The 17,033-nt window shown below is 49.5% G+C and overlaps 1 protein-coding gene across 1 annotated transcript; it reads left to right on the top strand.

Annotated features, from left to right (window-relative positions):
* Positions 1-8,394: 8,394 nt before the first annotated feature.
* CEBPA (CCAAT enhancer binding protein alpha) lies at positions 8,395-11,141 on the top strand. The gene has a single exon (XM_027701540.1). The coding sequence runs from the start codon at positions 8,563-8,565 to the stop codon at positions 9,538-9,540; it is 978 nt and encodes a 325-aa protein (XP_027557341.1). The 5' UTR covers positions 8,395-8,562; the 3' UTR covers positions 9,541-11,141.
* Positions 11,142-17,033: the final 5,892 nt, after the last annotated feature.

Raw genomic sequence — 17,033 nt, forward strand, 5'->3', positions numbered from 1 at the left:
TGCCTTAAAGAATACAGGAGCTATTTTTCTAAAATTAAATTTTACTTTGCCAAGTTAAATTTCACTTCATATTTACCACATTTATGTCCTAAATGTGAGCAGCTTGTACTGCTCATATTCCCTATTGATAGAAGGCTGGTGTTTGTCAAGGAATGTAGGATTTATGCTCATATTAATATATGACATGTAATTTGATTAAAATTAATATCTAGTTTAATCTTTTAGGCCTGATAGAATTATTCAAAGTGAATAATTTAGAATCCAAAAGCTTATTCCCATTTCCTATCTTTAATTGCAGCAGAAGGGAAAAAAAAGTAGACATTTTTGCAGCATGGGAGCCCATTTCATAGCTGGTTCATTTTTTACTTAGAAACACAAGTAGTTTGCAAGGAGTTTTTCTTTGGAATTAGAAATCTCTGAGCCCTGGGCTTTTGCTGAATGATCAGCCTTGATTACACTTAGCTCCACTATTGACTATAGAGCCAGGTAAGTCATATGACATTGTTGGTCCCTCCTATCTGAAGGGCAGTGCCTTTTCAGCATTGTTTATGAGGATTTAGATACCCAAATACCTTGCAAACAACATAGCACTGCCATTGGATTTTTACTTTCTGAAATACTGTTGCAGACAAAATAATTTTACTCTTCCATAAAATGAATAGAAAAGATACTGGCTTCCATCAAAAGAAGTCCTCTGATTTTATTCATATGAATTCTGATAATATTTTTTTAAAGCACTCTGTAGCTCAGCTGTCAGCCACATTTAAACACTAAGCAGAAAGAATGGTTTGTTCCACGCATCATCACTTGAAGTAGCCAGTCCTGTTTTCCTCTAAAACTTTGAAATGTCCTTGTCACCTCACAACTTTAGGTTCTAGATTTTTATGTGTCTGGGATCCCTTCAGGAAAAAAACGACTGACTGTTAGACTCACCTGCTTTGTGATTAACTCTTATTTCACTTAAGATTAAGACTTGTTTTATCTGAAGTGTGAGACTCCAGATTGAACAAAATAATGTAAGTGTGAAGGTCTTGGGGAACTCACGCAGTGGTGAGTAACATCTCCTGATTTTTATGAGGACTGGGGTACTGAATGTTACTGTGTGCAACTGCTCCTTCTACGAAGGCTTAGAAGGCAGAATAGGTGTTACCCAGCAGGCAGAAGTGGCAGGTTCTTTCTCTGGATGTTTTCAAGTGACCTTTGGAACGCTGGCAGGAAATGAAGGGCCATATCTCACCTCACCTGCCAGTGGCTGCAGGAGAGCCGGTGCTGCACAGCGAGTCCTTGTGCAGGGTCAGTCCCCCTGCAGGGTCAGTGGGATGCAGATGGGAACTTCAGCACTGTGTGCCAGCTCCTAAGTGTGAGCTGCCTCCTCTCTGTGCAGTGGTTATTCCTAGGAGAGACAGGGAAATTCTGCTGCGGAAGTGTCACTATGATTAGCCTGACGCTGATAACAAAGCTGCCGTTCTTTTCAAGCTGACATTGCCTTTGACTTGATTTCTTCCTCCACGTGCCTGTTGTTCCCCGGTGCTGGTGGTTGCTTTGATCACGGGTTGGATTTGTTGGTGGTGTCACCGAGTGACTACAAGAACTTTGCAGAGCTTCCTTGTGACTCCCTTTCCTCTCGCTCCATGGCCATTTTTCATTTAGTAGGCCAACTCCTGCTTAGGTTACTCATGCCAGTAATCCCTGGGCTGGCAGTGGGATAATCAGAGAAAGCTGAGTTTAGCTCAACAGGGAGGTCAAATTTTCAGATACAAGACAGCACTCACACTGAGCAGTAAAAGTGCTTTCTCTTAGTATAGAGTCAATATTTATAAAACCTAACATCTTAAAAGATGAGTCGAGTGTGTTCCCAAAACTTTGTGCCACTGAAATCAAATGCCGTATGACATTTTTAAAAGAAGGGTTGCACCAAAGGTGTACTATCTTCGTATTTCCAGGTCTTAGTCCTTAATTCCATAGATCCTTTGAGCAGGTTGGCAATCAAAAACTGTGAGCTGCTGCGTGGTGAGGTTATCCCAGCATCTGACTTGTGAATCACATGATAGCTTCACTGCAAGAGAAGTGGAAAAAGCTCACCAGATCCTTGAGTTCTCTGAGAGGTCTCCTGCTGAAGTCTGCCATGGATCCAGCACCTGTGAAACGACAGCATGAGGCTCTCAGATCCACTCTGTACTACAGAACGTAACCTTTTACCACAGTTTTACTCTTTAATTTTGAATCCTGTAACAATCTCCCCTAAAGGGGAATAAGTTGATTGAGAACGTAGAAATTAGTCCATGTCAAGGACTAAATTTTGTGACAGTTTGCGTCATGTATTAAAATACATAATTAAGAAATGTCATGACTATTTTTATAAGCTGGTCTTCCTCTTCCTTTCAAGTCCCATTGCTCTCACTTCTCATATCTTGTTCTTCTGATTGTACATTCTTTGTGTAGCAAAGCATCTCCTTCTATACTTCTATACTTAACACATTTTGGTATTTCTGTCATATAAATATTTTATTTTTGCAGATACAAAATAACCTCTACAGTGCAAATTACTTATGAAGAGTGAAGAAGCCTGAGCTGTGCTGTCTCATCTTCTTTTTGAAAGTCTTTTGAGGTCAGCAAAATGTAACATCTAAGTCAGTGGCAGGATTCTTCATTACTTAAGCAACCTTCTCAAAATGTATTAGCCCAGCTTTGTAGATGTACTTTCTGGAAACCAGGTGATTTCAGATTGGCTGTAGACTGCCAAAGTTATACTTAAAAACTACCTTTTACATTAAAAGGGTAGGAATAATATTGCAGAAGGGCTACGTGAATATTTTCAAAGGATTAATGCACAGTCATATATAAAAGACACACATGTATAAAGAGACAAACAAGGGTATTTTCTTCTTTGTTATTCAGTGTTACCTTGCACTGTTCACATAGGTGTTAAATCTCCCTTTTTTGGATGACCTCTTGTATGATGCCATGAAAAGCAGCCAGCCAAAGTCTAGGAGCTATAATCATCAGAGAATATTTTGAGAACACTTCCCTAAAAGCAGAGTTGAGACCTGAGTTTGGGGTATGATAACTACCCTATTACTGTTCTGCTGCATAATTTGTATGCCAGCTAAGGGATCACCAGTTCCTACTCAGATCAATGAGAGCCTTCAATTCAATAGGCTGGGGCCAGGGTCTAGAAAAAAATAAGCTGTGTTTTCTACATGCATCCTTAAGCATACAGTGGCAAAAAAATCAAAAAGAATGACATTTTCTTGGCAGAAATAAATTTATTTTGGATAAAAAACTGATTCAACTTTTTCCATTAAGAAAAACACAACAAACAACTAGGAACTGTATGAAAGGGTTTTGTTTGTAGGAAAGCAGCAGTCAAACTTTCTCAGGCACACTGGTGGTGATATTAGCTCAGGACATAGGAAAGATGAAATTCTCAGCTTTGCTACGTGTTTCTTATATTGCCTCAGCAAGTCATCCCTTCTCACAGCTCTTGAGCTGTAAAATAGAGAAAAATAACACTGCTCCATCATCCAGGGAGGGGGAACATGAATGAATTAAAGATAATGAGCCATTCATGATGAGGGAAATCATTGAAGTTTGTAAGGTAGACAGAAGATTGGAAAGTAAATTCAGGTCTTATCATTTAGTCAGAGGTAAAAGACTAGAGAGAGAGAGAATGGGTGATTTGTGGATAGGCCAAATACTGGGCAAAGGGATAACTGATGCATATCAGCAGGGGAACTGCAAACATCATAAAATCATTTGTGCAAGTCTTGAGGCAAAGGTGATGGCCTAATAATATTGCAGAAGAAACCAGTACAGTGAGAGGCGAGGAGCAGCACTATCATTTTAATTTTTTTTTTGTGGTGGTGGTGGTATTTCAGCTGTATGTTCTTTGGAACAGGACTTAATCCTGCTTATCTGAAAGGCATTTGGAATATTTTGGGCACCATGGATATGGTCAGTGAAATGTGGTCCTAACTATAAGAAAGGGACTGTGTGTGCAATGGCTTATTAACCCTGCAAACATTGTGAATGGATAAGACACAACTTCACAGACTGATTGTACAAGATTACAGGTGACAAGCTGGAAAGAGATGGGGCTCTGAGCCCATTTGAATGCAGGTGAGCAGTAATCAGGCAAATGGAAGTGGAAAGATGCTCCTGGTCAGCCAGCTTGGGAATTGCAAAGGACCAAGCTCTCAGGAGAAGTAGTAGAGCACAAGGACAACAAGAGCTGAGGATGTGGTCATAGACAAGGGGAATGGCACAGAAAAGGAAGAAGAACATAGCATGGATTTGAGTTGGTTCATTTGGAGTTGTAAACAGTGCTTCTCCAAAGGAGAAAAGCTGTAATGATAAATCATTAAATCATCTGTTGTTGGACCAAAATGCACATAAAAAAATGATAAGCAGTCCCCAGCTGCCTTTCCCAGCTGAATGGAAGGTTCTGGTTGACTTATCATACAATGCTGCATACCGATCTACCGGCCTCCAAGGCTTTGGCATATAAAGTCTTTTCCTTTGAAAATTGTCATATGTGGCAGCTTTTATGTGCAGTATCATGTTTCCTCTCCCTGGGGCAGAAAACACAGGAGAGGGGAGATGTTTGTGTTTCAGTAACACCACAACAAGTAAGACTGTGGATTGCCAGCTCTTTATTCGTGCAGGAAGCCACTGCTGCTCCATCCCTGCCTGCTCCCCTGGGGCACTCAGGGCACAGCACTGCACCCAGCTGAGGATAATGTCCCTTTGTCACTCCCAGGACAGCCCTCCTGTCCTTTCTGCTCCACAGTGTCCATCTCTGCCCCAGCCACCCCACTCCTGCAGTGAGAGAGGAGAGGCCGGGCCGTTGCTGCCGTTCACCCCCAGAGGTTTTGTGTGCAAACTCCTGCCTGGAGCTTTGTCAGTAGCATTGAAATAGTTTGGTTTAACAAGGTAGTAAAATAAATGTGTAGCAGCACTCTGGTTCTCGCTGGGGCTGCCACATGCCATGTTGTGCACAAGCTGCTGGGCTGCTGGATCAGCAGGCAGAGCTCTGTGCTGCCCACACAGCCTGCAAAGCCCAAATCCTGCAGCCAGGTAACCTGTGTTGTAGCCCATGGGAGTGAAAGGCCTGAGAACAGCACAGGAGCAGAGTGCAGGTAAAATGAAGAGACTACGGTGTTACAGTGCAATTAAAAACTCTTGCTAGTCACAAATGCACTTATATAAAGCAGACAGATATTCACAGTCCTTCATAACCATGTTTTTCTATTCAGCTTCCTTCCCTTAGCAGAAAGCAGTGCAGCTGACTTTGTAGAGATGACTCTTGGTGCTGTTTCAAGTTGTGGAGCACTTCTCTCGGCCTCCCCGAGCTTCTGAACAGCGAGGTCTGCTTTGAGATGGAAGAATAGCACCCTCAAGAGTTGACAGTGCTGCTTCAGGAAGCCATAGTATGCAACACACATCCTTCCTCTCTTCGTTAAATCAACTCCCTGGGCTCATGTAAGTGAAGCAACGAGAACTAGTTTTCTCTTTACGATTTGAAACATTTGGTATCAGTCACTGTTGATATGAATGTGGAAATAAGCATTTGTGCTTGTCTGGGGATGATCCTGTTCTAAACATTTTGTTTGTCTTCAGAGAAGTAGGGACAATAAAAAGACAAAGTCTTATTTGCTAAGTCTGGGAACCTAATTTTATACCATATTAAAACAATTTGAACAGGAATTTTTGTTTTCACGTAAAAAGAGACGATTTTAAAGTTCTTAACTTAGATAAAAGGGGTCTATGTAAAAAAAAATAAATACTGAGCAAACCAGTCCTTAAATTGTGGGGACTTGTTTGTTAATTACAGTAATTAGGAATGGAATCTGATCCTAAACTTTCTGATTTACTTTGAATTTTTTTTAATATGTGGTTAGGCCTTAATTTCAGAATGATTATAAAATGGGAGAGCATTTTAAAGACTAAATAGGCGTAGGTATTGTTATTAAATGACAAACTTAGTTATATGCTTCTGCTTACACTTTCTTAGTTATCCTTCTGTTGTTTCATGCAGCACTGAACTTTTATTTTAAACATCCATGGCCTATTCCTGTTTCTGCTGACTTCAGAGTCGGATAAGGCCTCTCAAAAGCTCCGAGTATAAACCTCTTACCAGCTTCTATTCCAGATGATATTTCTCCCACCAGGTAACAAGTCCAACTCTGGGTTGTCCCTTTTCTGGAAATGAAAACTTGTTCACTTGAGTAGAACAAGCCGGATTTGGAAAGATGGGTGCAGTCAGGGGCATTTTACTCTCTACTGTGAAACACCCAAAACTCACTCCTGTCACAGACTTGGGGATTTTCCTCTGTATCATGACTTTGTTCAGAGTTCTTGCTAGTGTTCTGGTTTCTTAGAGTTTCTTAGACAGCTCCCTGTGGAAGCACCCCTGTGAGGCACTGCTGCTGCGCTGAAGCCAAGACATATAATTTTAGAAAATACTGACTGTATACAAAAAACAATTTAGGATTGATTTTTTTTTTCTGTTGATAGTGAAAAGTATATTCTGTAGTCTGTAAATTAATATGTTTCCCTCCTGCAATTACAGAATCTGTTCTCCTGAGAGGACACTGGAGTGCAAAAGCCAACTGACTCCGCTGGCCTTGCGTTTGCTCATGAAACAGAGGTTCACACACCCATTGTGTGAAACAAAAACATGGGGTCCCGGTGCACTCTCACTTTTTGTTGCCTGTTGAATACTTTGTCAATTATTTTTAATTGCAAGGAATCTGTGAAACCCTTTCTGAGCAAGGAATTTACTGTCACAAGTTTGTTTTACTAAAAAAGCCAGAACTAAGAATTGCAGCTTTTTATTTTTTTCTCCAGCCATTGCTGTGTTTGATTCATTTTCCCTGCAGATCTTTCTGTAGCAATTTTAAGCCCGCACCTGCTCCCGTGGCCTTGGCTTGTCCTTTCTCTATGCCAGTTTCAAAGGGACCTTCGGGACCAGGAGAAAGAAATGCCCGTGGGATTCTGTGCGGTGCACCTGGATGCTGTGCAAGGGGGGACAGAGACATCTGCTCTGCGCACAGGAGGGATGGCAGCAGAAGGAATTTTGTGCATGCTCACCCCTCCCGAGCTGAAGCTTGAAACGGAGGCTCCTGGGGAGGCAGTGGCCGTGCACAGGAGCTGCTGTGGGCGCACAGCCCGGAGGGGAGCCGCGGGTCTGCTCCTCTCCAGTCCCGCGCTGCGGGAGCATCGACCGCCTTCGAAACCCCCAGAAGACGGAGGCAGGGAACGCCCGGGGCACCGGGCCGGGGGGACCGGGCCCGGCTGCGCCCGCGGTTATCTCGGGTCAAGGCCGGGAGGCGGCCCGGCACTGCTCGAGATTGCCGAGTGTGCGTTTGGAGAAATCCGTCATTAAATTTACCTGCTTGATTCGTGCGGGGGGTGAGGGGGCCCGCAGGCGACCCGGCTCCGGCTGTCCCGTGCCGGCGGGGCAGCTCCTCCGGGCCCGAGGCCGGCAGTGACGGCCGGAGCCAGCGGGGCTGCCCGGCCGATCGCCGCCGAGGCTCCGCGGCCAACGCGCTCCCCGCCCCTGCCCGCCGGGAGCCATCCCCGCACGGTCCTAGCGCCGCTCGGGGCCGGGCCCCGCCGGTCCCGCTGTGCCCGGGCGAGCCCCGCGGGTCCCGCCGCCGGGATGCTCCGAGCCCGCCGGCCCCGGGGCGCTGCCGGCGGGGAACCACCGCCGGTGAGGCGGCGCGTCCCAATCCCGGCGGGGCGAATATTCCCGACTGGCCAAATATTTGCAAGTATGCGCGGCTGATGGTGAACTTTGAGACTCCCCGCGAAGCGCGGCCGGGGAGCGCTGGGCCGGAGCTCTCGGCGCAGGGGCGGGAGCGGGCGGTGGAAATGTACCGGGGCCGCCTTTGGCCGCTCCTGCCCCGCCGAGCGACCTCGGCAGCGCAAAGTCCCCGCGCCGTTCCCCCGGGGCCTCCTATCAGCGCGGAGCCTCCTCGGCGGGCGCTCCGAGCCCGCCGAGCCGGGTGTGCGGGGCCGGGTGTCCGGAGCCAGGCTGTGCGGGGCCGGGTGTGCGGGTGTCCGGAGCAGGGCTGTGCGGGGCCGGGCTGTGCGGGTGTGCGGGGCTGGGTGTGCGGGGCTGGGTGTGCGGGGCGCTCTCCCGCGGCTCAGCGGCTCCCGGGGGAGGGCGGGCGGGCGGTCGGCGCTGCCCGGCCGGGGCGCTGAGCCCGGGGCTGCGCGGCGGTCAAAGGTTCCCAGCAGGAGGTTGGACACTAGAGGGCGATCCCCGGCCCTGCTGCGGGCTGTATATATACGGCACGCAGGACCGCGGCAGCCCACTAGCAACAGGGCAGGCAGGCAGCGAGCGGAGCGGGGCTGGGCCGGGGACGGGCTCCGGGCGCGCCGAGCCGTGCCGAGCTGAGCCGAGCCGAGCCGAGCCGAGCCGAGCCGCGGTGCCGTTCGCCGCCCAGGGCCGGGGTGCCGCAGGATTGTTAGAGCCGCCGCCGCTGCCGCCGTCGTCCCGTTCGAAAGCTGGATTGCAGCAGCCCTTCACCATGCCCGGCAGACTGTAGGTGCTTCATGGAGCAAGCCAACTTCTACGAGGTCGATTCCCGGCCCCCGATGAGCAGCGGTCAGCACCACCAGCTCCAGACTCCCCTGCCCGGCAGCGCTTACAGCTACAGAGGGGCTCCCTCGGCGGCGGCACCTGCTACGGGCGGCGCGGAGCTCGGCGACATCTGCGAGAACGAGAACTCCATCGACATCAGCGCCTACATCGACCCCGCCGCCTTCAACGACGAGTTCCTGGCCGACCTGTTCCAGCACAGCAAGCAGCAGGAGAAAGCCAAGGCCATCCTGGCCGGGGATTTCGACTTCCACACCATGCATGGGGCCGGCGCCGCCGCCTCGGCGCCGGGACACCAGCAGCAGCACCACCAGCAGCCGCTCTTCGGCTGCGTGGCCGGCTACATGGACGGCAAGCTCGACCCCCTGTACGAGCGCATCGCCGCGCCCGGCTTGCGGCCGCTGGTGATCAAGCAGGAGCCCCGAGAGGAGGAGGAGGTGAAGTCGGCGGCCCTGTCGGCCCTCTACCCCCATCACGCCCCGCAGCAGCACCCGTCCCACCTGCAGTACCAGATCGCCCACTGCGCCCAGACCACCATGCACCTCCAGCCCGGGCACCCCACGCCGCCCCCCACGCCGGTGCCCAGCCCGCACCACCCGCACCACCCGCACCCCCCCGGCGGCCTGCCCGCCGCCGGCGCCCTCAAGATGATGCCCGCGGACCACCGGAGCAAATCGAAAAAGACAGTGGACAAGAACAGCAATGAGTACCGGGTGCGCCGGGAGCGCAACAACATCGCGGTGCGCAAGAGCCGGGACAAGGCCAAGCAGCGCAACGTGGAGACGCAGCAGAAGGTGCTGGAGCTCACCACCGACAACGAGCGGCTGCGCAAGCGGGTGGAGCAGCTCACCCGCGAGCTGGAGACTCTGCGGGGCATCTTCAGGCAGCTGCCCGAGAGCTCGCTGGTGAAGGCCATGGGCAGCTGCGCTTAGGGCCGCGCCGGGACCGGCCGGGCTGCCCTGCCCGCCCACAGATACTTTACGTACCGGAGCGCGGCGAGCGCACTGTGCCGGGGGAAAAGGGGATGGGGGCTGTTTTGTTTTTCTTTTGTTTCGTTTGTTTGGGTTTTTTTATCAGTTCACGACCTATACAAGAAGCCAGGCAGCTCTAGTATTACAAGGTTTGTGCCTTACGGATGACACACGAGTAAGCTGAAAACATGGTGGGTTTTCTAAGGAGAAGGGCAAGGGGCAGGAAGAATTAAAAAGCCCACGTGTCTACACAGGGTAAATAACAGTAATAATAATAATAATAATAATAATAGTAATAAAGCACGTATAGCAACCCAGATGTGCCTTAAAAGCTAGCTGCAGGAGCTCTGGGGCTTTCTGTGCCCTTTAGCCTGGCAGGGCATGAGGAAAAAGGGTGAGGGACGTGCAGGCTTGAGGGTCGGGGTGTCTGAGGTGTCCTGCCAGGCCCTCTCAGCTGGCCTGCGGTTCAGCAGGCAGGAGCAGCTGTGGGGATGCCAGCGATAAGAGGACTTGAGGCTGAGAGACATGCAGCACTGGACACCCGTTTGGAGCACTGAGGTGTGGGGCAGCCACTAGACTGCTGCCAGGACTGTCCCAGCCTGGCTGGGCTGCCTCTGCCAAGCCCTATCCCCTGCCTTGGCTGGGAGAAGGGCAAGGGGCCACCACTGCTGCGGGACCAATGGACAGCCTGGGACTGATGGAGCAGCAGCTTGCGCGAGTGTGTGATGAGCTCCCTCCATCAAAAGAAAGAGCAGCAGTGTACTGTATGTCACGACGTGGCGAAGCACAAATGAATAAATACCTATCGATGCGGGTATTTACTATGAACTTTCAGTGTATTTTGCTTTATTCCAGGACATTTAGCTCCTGTCCAAGTCTCTGTCCGTCCAAGCTGTGCCTCATGTAATGTGAAAGCCTTTCCGTGTATACTAGCTACACTTTATTTTTATTGCATTACTTAGATCTTTGCCATCACACAACTTTATCTGGTGACAGAGACTATGCCCTTGTGCTGCAATGTTATTTTATTATTTGTGTGGGTGGGTGAGTGTGAGTGTGTGTTGCCTTCTTCACATTGTCCTGTACTGGCTGCTGCTTCCCAACCCCCAGGCAAAGGTGCCTGGAAGGGGGCACGGGCTGTGGGGCTGCAGGGCGCCTGCGGCGGGGCAAGGAGGCTTGTCCCTGCTGCTGCAGCACCTTTGGACTCTGGAGCTTCTCCCAGGGTGAGAGAAAAGTAAACAAACAAACAGGCTCCCTTCCAGGGTGTGCTGGTAGCCATGCAGAGTGTTTCTTCCTCGTGTTATAGCTGCACAACAATTTGTCCAACTGAAGTAAGTCATGACGAGAGAATAAGGTGGATGAAGCTGTTTGAAAGCATGACAGAGCACAGTGCTGGCGGTGTGTGTATGTGTGTGCAGTGTGTGTGTGTATGGTATGTATACGTCTATGTATATGCACACACATTGGTGTTTGTTTTTTTTTAATTTGGGGGGGAACCGCATATAAAGTTTGTCAGAAGTCCTGGTTACGTTCATAAATAAACAGCATATATTCTACCATAACCATCTGCCTCTCTGCGTGTTTCCAGCCCTTTTTCTGTAGGAAGGAAAGCTAGAAGCTCCCCTCTTCCTCCAGACCAGCATCCCGCTCGTGGAGCGCAGCTCCCCGATTTTCGCCCCAGAGAAATAAATACGCGGTTGCCTCTAAAGAGAGCGGCAATTTCCTAAACACTTGCGGTGTCAGATGTGTGCCCGTGAGTCACCTCTGGCTTCACCCTTCACCCGCGCCGGGGGCTGCGGGCGGGCGGGGGGACGCGGGGCCGGGCGGGACGAGGGGAACGCCGGGCGGCGAGGACACGGAGCCCGCCCGGGACAACGCGACAGAGGGGGAAAGGCCGGGGCACGGCGCGGCCGAGTGAGGAGGCGGCGGGCAGGGCAGGGCAGGGCAGGGTCCCCGCTCGCCCCGCAGCGCTGCCGCTGCTCGGCCCTTCCCGTCCCTTCCCGGCCAGACGCGGCCCGGGCCCCTCGCCGCGCCCTCGGAGTTCCGCCCTGGCCGGGTCGGGCCCGGCGAGGCCGCCCCGGGGCCGCTCGGTGCCGGCGGGGCAGGGCGCGGTGCCCCCGGCTCCGGGCGGACCCCTCGGCACGGCCGGCGGGGAAGGGGTGCGGGACCCGGCCATGGGGGCGGGAGGGGGCGGTGGCGATGGGGGAGGAGGCTCCCTCCGGGCCGTCCCGTCCCGTCCCGTCCCGGAGCTGCCCCGCACGGCGCCCGGCGTGTGGCGCGGTGCCCTGTGAGGGGGTCAGCGGGGACCCCCGGGCGCCGCCCGCCCTCTCCCCCGGCGGGGCTCCGTGCCCGGGCGGCCGGGCTGGGGCTGCGTGCCAGGGAAAGCTGCCCCGGGGCCCGTCCCCTTCAGCAGCGCCCGTGTCCGCCTTTGCCGTGGAGGGGGATCCGCCCGGGAGAGCCGAGCTCTGCACAGCTCGCTGCCCCCGTGGTGTGCCCGTGGCCCCCGCGCCGTGTATGTCCAGCACCCCAAAAATTAAACACCCCAAAAAAGGGAGATTTGGACCCACAAGTGTGTGTCCCGGCGATGCGCAGGCCATGAGATGGGACGTGTCCCAGTCCCTGGTTGCGAGGGCAGCCCCCGAGCCCCTCTCGTCCCCAGGCTGGACGGGACCGCTCCGGGGGGCTTTGCCTCCTCCCCACGGGGCTCATGGTGGGCTGCGGAGGGGAAGAAAAGTCAAACTGCTCCTCCGAAATCCCCCGTGACCGTCAGTCTGCAAGCACTCGCTGCTCGGGACGGGTGAAAGATAAATGCAGATCAGGATCAAGGATTTCACTTTTCAGTTAGATGTAAATCGGGGGGTCCAGAGCTGCTAGTTTTCCGAGGAGAGGGTTAAGTTCTAGTGGTGTTGGGCAAAATTAATGACTTTTAGCTTGAGTGTGCTTCCTCCCCCAGTCCTGCAGAGCTGTACACCCGTTGGGTAGGATGTGCCTTACTCAGTAATGCTGTCCAACGTGTAAAGTGGGGAAATGCTGTTATCGTTCGAGCAAAGATTATTGCAGGGTATATGTGGGAGGGACTGTAATCTAGTGGTTAGAGCATGGGAATACAGTCCTGGTCGTTTGAGTTATGTTCTGAACTGTGACTCACCGTGTGTGTGTGGTTTCAGCAAATCATTTATGACCCCAGACAAAGCCGATTTTTCCATTAATTTAAATGAAATGTAGATTAAACTAGTCTTCATTGGCAGAAGAATCAGCCATTCTATGATTCAAAATTAAGATCACCTATCTACCACCACATAGGTGTTTCAATAGTTATATAAACACAGAATGCCTTGGAATAGAACAAAGGGTAAATTATTGATAGCAGGAAAGTGTTTAGAGACACTTGCCTTAAACACAGTGCCAAAGCGAGCAGCGTTCTCTAATCCTAACCCTAACTGTAGGCTGAGCCTTCGACAAGGCCCTCACTCATGGCTTAGACAAAACAGTTCTCACAGCACAGGGCGTTTTGCAGCCTCTTTGTGCTCTTTGCAGCCTGCTTTTTGCTTTGGCACCCCCCTCCCAGCCCTTCCCAGCTGCATATCTGCACTTTCTCTTCCTGTCAAACTGAACCCTTACCCTGGCCCAGGGCTGAGCCTTCGAAAAGTCCCTAAGTCATTGCCCAGAAGAAGAAGGTTCTCACAGTGGCCTGTCCAGGGGTGTTTGCTGTAGCAGCAGGTCCAGCCTCACGCGTGAACCCCTGCACTGCCCGTTTCAGCAATGCATTATACACCTGCGTGGTGGAAAGGATTTTGTGCACTGTCTACTCCAAACACCCCAGGACAGTTGGAGCTGGAAGGGACCTCTGGGGACCATCTGTGCCAGCACACTCCTGTGAGAACAGCTGCCAGTCCGAGTGGCCGGCGGTGGCTGCGCTGTGGGCACAAGTGTGGCAGGACTGTGGGCAGGGACGGCTCTCACATGTGACCTTCCCACTCATCTCCCTGCACAAATGCACCCTGCACCGAGACTAGCCTGGCATGGGCAAGGCCTGAGCAGCCCAGCTCTGGGAGGGTGCTGTGGGTGTCTGTACTCAGTGACATTTGTCTGCTCGACTGCCGGGTGGCTGTTTGGTTTTCCCGCTGAGCCTGTTCCTTTTCCACGCAGCACTGCTGCAATGCTGGCAGCCTCTGCCCATCCTGCCGCACCAGTGGGGCTGTGCAGTCCTTCCTCCTCCACCCCTGACCCTCGCCAGTCCCAGAGATGGGGCTGGGGACACGGAGGGGTGAGGTGTGGGAGTGGGCAGTGACTGAGAGGCTGAGCGAGTAATGCCGTGTTCGGGAGGAAGGGAGTAGTTGTCTGCCAGCACTGTGTACAGAGTTGAGAGATTGCTCACGACCATAGCAAAGTCCTGCAGCAGGTTGGGGGTGGTGGGGGAATGTCAAGATTTCTCAGTCTTTTATTTTTCTCTGCTGCAACTGATGAAATTGCCCCTGAGGAGCTTTCCTCATCCACCTGCTGCAGGAGGTTGGAGGGCAGGAATGAATTTCCACACTGAAGAAGGGCAGTGGGAGATGCTTTGCTGTGAGGAGAAAGCAGGTGCTTTGCACTTAGTGGTTTGGATTTACTGGGTGAATTGGGTTTGACCCAATTCAATTGTGAAAAGAATGGCAAATGTCTGAGTAAAGGGTGGAGAAACAGGCCCACTGCCCTCTCTTGGCATAATAGATTAAATTAAAAGTAACGTTTAATACATTGACATCTCTGGTTTAAGGTGTATCTTTCTTCCCCTGTAAAAAAAATCCGTGTTTATACACATGAAATCACATACAAAGACCACACAAATATCAGTGTTCTGGTGTGGTTTGCTGTATCATACCAGGGGTAACTGGATTTTAAAGCCAAGAAAACACTTAGTAATAATAAGCATATCACAAGAAACTTCAGAAGAACCAGAAAGTCTGTTCAGATATTTCCTTCAAGTCCATATTATGTTATTAATTTTTTTATGGTATTACTTAGTATCTCAAACTTAGGCTATGGATCCAAAGAGAGAAAATCAGGCTTTATCCCAAAGAGTTTACGGCTTTGGTGGAAAATCAGCATATGCTCAGCTGATGGAGCACCTGTATATCCAGAGTAATCCAACCTGTGTGGGTAGACTGAAACAAAAATCAACTGTTTGGAACAGAGATTTTTTTATTTGTCAACCATTACCAGGTTCCTCCTCAGGTTTACCCCTGGCAGGGTAGAGGCAATATGTTTACACTGCCTTGCCTGCCAAGAACTTTGCTAGAGACTTCCACAAACTCCCTCTCCATGCAAGAGCAATGGGCTGATGTCTCCAGGACTATGTGGGTATACCTCTTTAATTGGAAGGGAATCCTCATAAATGGAATCTGATTCATTTACTCTCAGTATTTAAGTGCAATTTTCTTAGTTTAACACCATCCTATTTTACTGCAGTATTGCATCTTGCCTCTGAAATTAATAGTTAACCACGGAGAAAGACAGGTCTGGCAGAATGGAAATCAGGCATTATATTATCCCATGAGTCACATACATGCAGAGAACCAAACAAGTGTCAGCCAATGGCTTTGAGCCCAAAACATGTCAAAGAGGAGATGAGTATCTTCATTTATATTAAGTAGATAGAAGGCTTGTTGCCATTCCCATTAAACAGGTTGGAGTTCTGCCATGGACTTCAGTGGGAACAGGATTGGGCCCAGGCAGTGGAAGCTGGCTCTGGTTACCTGCACTGACTGTATCTTCTGTGCAGCAGGGCAGCTTATATTTTAACAACAGTTCCTAGTCAAGAGAGAGATTCAAAATCTCTCCTAGTTTCAGGCATTACTCTTTCCTGTATTAGTTTGATGACCTGACTCCTTCAAAGTGTGAGGATGCTCAGTAGTAGGCAGCAATGGATGATTTTCTGAGTGCAGCTTCACTGACAAGTAGAGAGGAATTAGCACAGAACCTTTTCTGAGAGGGGTTTTGTGATTTCTAATTGTTTACACTTAAGAACCAACCACATTTAGGAATTAACCCCACTTTAGACATTCAAACTTTCTCCGGCAAAATCCCATTTGGAGTCAGGGAAAGTCTTGGCTGAATAAATGCCTCAGAGTGTTTCAGAACTTTCTTGAATACCAGGGAACTTTTGTACCTCAGTTGTCTCACTCTGGGTATTCTCTCCACAGCTCCTAATGCATCTGGCTGTAGACCTGTCTCAAGAACCAAATAAATCCTGGGCTGCTGATACACATTGGATCTCCCGTGTGATTTGTACTCAAGTCCCTCAGGGAGGGGAGATGTGAACAAATACCAGTAACTACACACAAACCAGCAACTCTGAGATCAGGGCTGAATGCCAAATCTGCTGTTGGTCACTAAGTTCTAGCTCTTATATACAAGCTTATAGTCATCTCTGTCACATATACGTTTTACTTTCGTTATATTGTCATTTATATATTGGGGTTCAATTTGCTTTGGTGGAACCATGTTCAGTTTGGTGGGCTGGGAATGTATCTTCCTTAACTTTTTTTGAAGTTATTTTCACATTTTTATTGACATGTCAGTTCCATTAAAACCCTGATGACAGTCAGGCTGAAATGAGTGTCTGTTTTTGATTCATAATTGTGCAAATTAGCATTTAGACTTCTCATAAAATAATATAAAATTTGTAAGGCTATGTGCCAGTGCTGTTTGCTTCATTCCAGTCAGCAACCCTCCTGTGTTTACTGGAACTCATGTTAAATATCAAAAGAATTGGATTGCCAGAGTTCTCATACCAAAAATTTCTTGACCTATCTTATTATTGGTTACAGAATTGGCTTATTCCAATTGTTTCTGGAGGCAAGGGGAGTTGCTGTTTTCTGGAATAAAACTGGGATTTGATTCCCTAAACTGCAGTTCTAAGAATAACACTGTATATTTGGTTTGCTAAGTGAGAAATGTATACAGCCACTCTATTAGCAACATTTATTTGAAAAAGTCAATCTATGATTTCCACAGGACAGCATCAAGTTCTGATTTTAAGTGAACATGTAGGCAATGTAAATAAATAAATCTCTAGGTATACTGCTCTCTGTTTGCATTGTGGGCAATAACATTTACAAATATCACATCAAGAATTCTGAGCCGATAAAAACAGTTTAAAGGCGGCCTTTGCTCAGGCAAATTCCCAGTGGGTATTTCATGAGACCCATAACAATATCTAAGTCATTATATAGTAGGTGGAGAATGTCATTCACGTTTTCAGTTTAGCTCATGTAATATATTTTGTAACGTGATTACCAAGTGCTGTAGGAAATCTGGTTTTTTAGCTATCAGTAACATAACTAACTTTTATCAGCTAATTTGTGTATGAATGATTTCCTTAGAATTTTAAACAGTGACAGATGTTTCTTGACGTGACTAATGTTGATCATGACTTTTATTCAGTAGCTGGATCTATTCCTCAGTGTTATGTC

Source organism: Neopelma chrysocephalum, unplaced genomic scaffold, assembly GCF_003984885.1.
Source record: "Neopelma chrysocephalum unplaced genomic scaffold, ASM398488v2 Primary Assembly neopelma1_159, whole genome shotgun sequence".
Taxonomy (NCBI): Eukaryota; Metazoa; Chordata; class Aves; order Passeriformes; family Pipridae; genus Neopelma; species Neopelma chrysocephalum.

What these genes read in the sequence shown, in the direction of transcription:
- CEBPA (XM_027701540.1), top strand. Translation starts at nt 8,563, where the DNA reads ATGGAGCAAGCCAACTTCTACGAGGTCGATTCCCGGCCCCCGATGAGC.